Here is a 7,180-nt window from a genome sequence, read left to right on the forward strand (position 1 = left end):
AGCTACAATAATATCAGCTCCATTTACACTGAACAACTACAGAATGCCAACATATTGCATATGAATGAGTCCCCTGTGGAATTTTCACGGGTCCCGCTAATAATAATAATAATAATAATAATAATAATAATAATAATAATAATAATAATGATAATAATAATAATAATAATAATAATAATAATAATAATAATAATAAACTGAAAACACCAGTTAGAGTTGGCGTGAAAGCCGCAAAAACATACGAAATGAAAACTCAATTTTTTCTGCGCCGTTATGTCGACTGGACAAAAACAAGACAATTAAAAACGCAAAATAATTTAAAAATTACCCCCTCTCTGTCTCTGTCTGTCTGTCTGTCTGTCTGTCTGTCTCTCTCTCTCTCTCTCTTTTCTTTTCTTCTTTCTCTTTCTCTCTCTCTCTCTCTCTCTCTCTTTCGCTCCCCCTCCGCAACCCCCATCTCTTCGCCCCCCCCCCCCCACCATCTCTCTGTCTACACGTTTTCTTCACATTCCGGAAAGTCGCGCCGGTTGAGAATGGCTTCGGACCGTAACACGCGTGTTTCCTCCGCCCGCAACAGCAACAACAACAACAACAACAACAACAGCGGCGTCTATCGAACCCGACACTCTTCGACGACGTCGACAGGGAGCCAATACGCACCGAGAACGATGAAGAAAGTTCTGGAGTCGAAGAAGGGTCCGGCATGTCTACGACACCTCAAGGAAAACAGTCTCGTTCTTTCAACCCTGCTGGGAGTATTGATCGGATTCCTCATCGGATACGGAGTAAAACAGTCGGATCCTACAGATGATGCAATCATGTGGCTAGGTGAGTTAAAATATATATTCACGCTTTGGTAAAACACACACACACACACACACACACACACACACACACACACACACACACACACACATAGGCCTAAGTGAAAAAAAAAATGATAAATATTTGGGTGGACCTGTACAAGAGTGCCCCCTCCCCTAAAAATGTGTGTTTCACTTTTTTTTTATTCTTTCTTTTTCTTTTTTTTTTTTTTTAAGTTTTTCCGACGATTGTCAGCAGAAAAAAATTTTTGAAAAAAAAAAAAAAAAATTAATAACTTAAGAAGTAGTTCACTTTCTCGTCATAACGTTTTAATCCCGTGACACGTCGGTAAAGAAATGGACAGTAAGTCAAGTAGCAATAAAGTAGAACCTTATAACGAGAAAGTGAACCCCCTTCTTAAAAGTCATTAATTTTTTTTATTTTTTTTCTGCTAATATGATACGTAAGTCTGTAATCCATGATAATCGCCGGAAAAAAAAAAAAAGTTTTAAAAAAGGTGTCAAACACGCATTTTTAGGGGGTGGGGTAATCTCGTGTAGAGATGCCGAAATTTGTAACTTATTGATAATTATATATGGTACTTGTACAGTTTAATGAAGACATTAAAAAATGAAAATATCGAAAAAAGTTTAAATTATCCGTTATGGAACAAAGTTCTCCGAAAAAAAAATTCACTTAATTTCATCAAGTAGTTTTTGTTTTACAGCGAAAAAATAATTTGTTATGATACCGAGCAAAAGGTTCGATTTTTAGGAAGAAAAGTTAGTATTAAAGATGGGGAGGGAGTGTCGGCGCTTTAACTGGAGTTATCTCCATGTGACGTTTCTAAACTCCAAACAAAAATTAAGCACAAATCCAAGATGTCTGCCTTCAACGCGCTCTCATAAAAATGTGTTTTTCCGCTGTAAAAAAAAACAAAAAAACTACTCGATCAAATTAAGTGAAGTTTTTTTTCGGAGATCTTCAATTCAAATCGACATATTTGCGATATTTTCATTTTTTAATGTCTTGATAAGTACCTTATATATTCTATATGTATGTGTGTTTTATCTGTGTGTGTGTGTGTGTGTTTTATCTGTGTGTGTGTGTGTGTGTGTGTGTGTGTGTGCGCGTGCGTGCGTATCAAATCTGCCAAAAACCATAGTCTAAAAAAAGATTCGAGTTATGATGACTGGCCTTTATTCGATTCTGGGTTGACACACAAAATACTCATATTGTGTTTTATATTGGGTTTGTATTATCGTACACATAGATTCGAAAAAAATTGTCAAAAAAACAAATATATAACAAATAAATGTTATAAAAGGCAAGATAAGTTACTTTTCTACCTAACTGGATAAGTTTTTAGTGTTTTTATTTAATGTAACATGTTTATTCAGCTCGAAGAACATACAGTGTTTACCGATGTATTGGAAAGTTAAAAATCGCGGGGCACTCTCTGGTGAACACGGTAAGTTTGGGAAAATAAGTTAAAACTAAAAAAAAAAATACATAAAATACTGTTAAAAACCCACCGAATATATGTCTACCTATGTTACGGTAACATATATCAAGCGAGTTTCTAACAGCGTTTTTTAGTGTTTTAGTTTATACAAATTTGGGGGTATCGGCATTAGTATCGGAATCAGAAAAATTGGTGTCTATTTTCCGATGCCAAAACGATTCTTTCAATTGTCTTTATTTATTTGATTTTGTTTAAAGCAAAATCTTCCATTTTTAAAATATCAGTTCAACTAAAGTTTATAGATCACTCTCCACAAGTGTATTTTTACGTTAAGGAAAATAACTGCATATTTAACATGTGTTTTTTTTTTTTTACAGAAATAGGGGGAAGTAACAATTCTATAGTTAAATATTTAGAGATTTATAAAGAATCGGAATCGGTAATTGTATCGGAATCAGGAATTTAGTACGGAATTGGTAATTGTAGCGAAATCGGAAAAAATATAAGACTCGTCCCATACCCATCACTAATATATATATATATATATATATATATATATATATATATATATATATATATATATATATATATTAGCAGGACCCGTGTACCGGCATTGCCCGGTGGAAGTATGCCTCCCACTCCACCTGTAATAAAAAAAAAATAAGTACAGCTGTGTGTGTGTGTGCGCGTGCGTGCGTATCAAATCTGCCAAAAACCATAGTCTAAAAAAAGATTCGAGTTATGATGACTGGCCTTTATTCGATTCTGGGTTGACACACAAAATACTCATATTGTATTTTATATTGGGTTTGTATTACCGTACACATAGTTTCGAAAAAATTGTCAAAAAACAAATATATAACAAATAAATGTTATAAAAGGCAACATAAGTTACTTTTCTACCTAACTGGATAATTTTACAGTGTTTTTATTTAATGCAACATGTTTATTCAGCTCAAAAAACATACAGTGCTTACCGATGTATTGGAAAGTTAAAAATGGCGCCCGACTCTCTCTTTGACACGGTAAGTTTGTGAAAAGGAGTTAAAAATAAAAGATATGCAAAATACTGTTAAAAACCCACCGCTCAGCCTATGTCACGGTAACATATATTGAGCGAGTTTTTAACCGTATTTTGTGTAGTTTTTTTTTATTATTATTATTATAACCCCTTTTCTCAAACTTACCGTGTCACAGAGAGAGTCGGGCACCATTTTTAATTTTCCAATACATCGGTAAACATTGTATGTTTTTCGAGCTGAATAAACATGTTACATTAAATAAAACCGCTAAAACAAGTATCCAGTTAGGTAGAAAAGTAACTTATCTTGCTCTTGATAACATTTATTTGTTATATATTTGTTTTTTGACAACTTTTTCGAATCTATGTGTATAGTAATACAAACCCCAAACCCTTTATATTTTAATTGGAGGATCCTATCAATAGAAGCCAATCCAGACAAATAAATTTAGCGTCATATACAGGCGATTCGAAAATAACTCCCTATTCTAAAATAACTTTATAATAACTTATAATATATTTCTGAAGAATAATTTCTCCAATTAATGAAGATGAGAAGAAAGTACATTACATGCACTTTTATTTAAAATTAAACATGGGCACCACCATTCGCTACCAGCATCCAAGTCGACCATGAACCGCATATAGGTGTGTCAGAAACTTCGTGAAAAATATTGAATAATTCGACCCCCTGTCTTTCCAAGCTTATAACTACTCGAAAAATGTAATTCCAACCCTAATTTTTTTTTTCAATTAAAGGAGCAAGGACCAAGGTTTCACTAAAAAAAAAAAAAATACAAACAACATGTTTAAAAAAAAATATTTTAAACTTCGGACTTTACAGGTAAATTTCCCAAAAAACACTGTTCTTTTTTTGTTTTAAATTAGAATATATTATTTATTGATCTTTTATCTTCAATTTGTGATATATAAAACTTTGGCAAATAAATTAATTATTTACTTTTTAATAGACATTTCAAAATGGGAGGGCGTGAATTAATTCGACCCCATGTCTTTCCAAGCTTATAACTACTCGAAAAATGTAATTCAACCCCTAATTTTTTTTTCAATTAAAGGGGCAAGGACCAAGGTTTCATTAAAAATAAAAAATAATACAAACAACGTGTTTAAAAAAAAAACTTCGGACTTTACAGGTAAATTTCCAAAGAAAATCTGTTCTTTTTTTTTTGTTTTAAATTAGAATATATTATTTATTGATCTTTTATCTTCAATTTGTGATATATAAAACTTTGGCATATAAATTAATTATTTACTTTTTAATAGACATTTCAAGATGGGGGGGGGCGTGAATTAAAACAAAAAACGTTTGTCTAAAATATTATATTCGGTTTATTGGAAAGAGCATAAAATTTCACATTGACCCTGAAAATATCGTAAAAATAGAATCAATAGAAAAATTTTGATAGATTTTTAAAGTTTAAAAATTGAAAAATACTGAACTCGTAAAATTCAATTAATTTCATTACTGTTTTTTTTTTTTTTAAATAAAAAAATAATATTTCTATTACTTTTTATACAACTTTAATAGTTTATTTTGGAAGTATAATCCATAAAGAAAATAAACAACCCACTTTTAAAAGAGAAATTACGAGTTTTTTATATTTTATTCGCTGTTTCGTGTTAGGGGTGTCAATAATTTCTACAAAAATTCCGATACACCTACATCAACTTATTTCACAAGAAACTCCTGTGGGAAGGAACTAATAACTTAACGTATTCTCTCATGTAAAAGATCCGAAAATAAAATAAAACATAGATTTAATTACCACACATTAACTAACATACACACAAAAATTGAGAAAAATATTACAGCATTTGAATAAATTATAGTTATTTTAGAATAAGGAGTTATTTTCGCACCACTCTCTCTCTCTCTCTCTCTCTCTCTCTCTCTCTCTCTCTCTCTCTCTCTCTCTCTCTCTCTCTGTGTGTGTGTGTGTGTTTGTGTTTCAGGTTCATATTTTTGGGGGAAAGCAATCAATGAATTTTAACGAGGTTAATGCAAGAGTGCTCAGTACCAAAGTAGGGCAAGGTATACTATTTATTTGTTTACATAAGCATTAATATGTCGCTACAAGTTCATGAGCATGTTTCGGTCAGCCAGTTTCAAGTAAGTAGAGACCTCTTCATGCGGTGTTGCTGTTACAAAAGTTCTGGCAGTCTGAAGCGATCTCCAGTTTTTTGTAACTGTCTGACCAAAACATGCTCGTGAATGTGTAGCGACATATTAATGCTTATGTAAAACAAATAAAACACACACACACACACACACACACACACACACACACGCACACACACACACACACACACACACACACATATTATATATAATAATCGAGTTGGCACACGGTTCTCGTCATATCACCGAAGTTAAACAACGTTGAGTCTGGTTAATACCAGATAGGTGACCATTTGGGAATTCTAGGTGCTGTATGTACTCTCCGCTTATCTCGGCATTTGTTTCCAGTCATTCTGAACATACACTCCACTTGCCACTGGTAGTGGTATTTAACAATGTCGACTAAGGAGAGGTGTGGTTGGAGATTGCGTACTTCCTGCCACAAAAAATTTCAGGCACAGGAACTCCTACGATGAGTATCCATAGTCTGTCAAAGACTGAAGCGTCCTCCTGCTCCTCCTTCTCCTTATATATATATATATATATATATATATATATATATATATATATATATATATATATATATATATATATATATATGATTGTTGAGCTGGATTAAATCCGACGATATGAAATAAAATGGAGGTGGAAGGACCTGGATACTCAACGTTTCGCCCGATTTATGCGGGCTTCTTCAAGACCAATCCCTCTTGAAGAAGCCCGCATAAATCGGGCGAAACGTTGAGTATCCAGGTCCTTCCACCTCCATTTTATTTCATATATATATATATATATATATATATATATATATATATAAAGTCAGTGTTGTGTTTTCCATGATATGTACGTTGTTTAAATTTTAAAGATAAAATACGTATGAAATACGTTTATAAGCCAAATTACAACGCAATATTATGTTAATAAACAAATATTTGTTTGTTGTTGTTGTTTGTTTATATATACGCCTAGATAATGGTATTCGTTGGGTCACAAATTCAGGTGTGCTTTTGAATTTTTGAAGAGCCAGCACTCTAGGATTATCGCGCTGTGACCTTCCAAACTACTTGGGCAGCAGCCCTGCCGGAAATTTCTGATACTGCGGCGATCACTAATGCCTTAAGTCTGACAACAAAATCACTGTGCCCCGATTTCAATCGTTTATCCCGACTAGTAAGAACGAACACACACACACACACACACACACACATATTATATATAAAGTTTGGGGTTGTTGCATATTGATATTCATATTCAAGACCTTTTTTCTATTTATTTAAAAAGAAAATATAACTGTGTTATAGATGGGTCGTGGTATTGCATTCATCTTCAAATTTGCATATTCTTTTAAACATTCATTTTAATTAATTCCCTATTAGTTTTTTCGGTTTTCTTATGGGATGATCATCTTTAGTTAACTACTAGCGGGGGTACCTGGCATTGCCCGGGTGTGCCGAGGTGGTGTAGTAAGGAACCCCGAAATAAAAAAAAGTGGTAGTAGTGGAGGGGGGATCAAAACAACAGTAGGTCTTAAAAAAGTAGTAGTCAAGTAGGTTCGAACCCGTAATGCGAAGTAGAAAAAGAAGGTTAAAAAATTTTTAAAAAAACCTAATGTCTTAGCCGATGCCCCCATGGCGCTACCGGAAATCGCAAACGTGGAAATTAAGGCTATTCAATCGAAAGGAGACAACGACCCACGAAAATATCCGTAAAAAGGCGACCCCTCCTTGTAGAAAACTGCCCAGTTAAGAGT

General features: G+C 33.3%; 1 protein-coding gene across 1 annotated transcript in view; it reads left to right on the forward strand.

Annotated features, from left to right (window-relative positions):
- The first annotated feature begins 493 nt into the window (after nucleotides 1–493).
- The window catches only part of LOC145266361 (excitatory amino acid transporter 1-like), a 183,501-nt gene continuing 176,814 nt past the window's right edge, over nucleotides 494–7,180 (forward strand). Inside the window, exon 1 of the mRNA XM_080121984.1 lies at nucleotides 494–828. Within this exon, the coding sequence (XP_079978110.1) occupies nucleotides 534–828 (295 nt within the window). The 5' untranslated portion in view covers nucleotides 494–533. The remainder of the gene's footprint in view (nucleotides 829–7,180) is intronic.

Source organism: Euprymna scolopes, chromosome 41 (genome assembly GCF_053919585.1).
Source record: "Euprymna scolopes isolate OS-2025 chromosome 41, ASM5391958v1, whole genome shotgun sequence".
Taxonomy (NCBI): Eukaryota; Metazoa; Mollusca; class Cephalopoda; order Sepiida; family Sepiolidae; genus Euprymna; species Euprymna scolopes.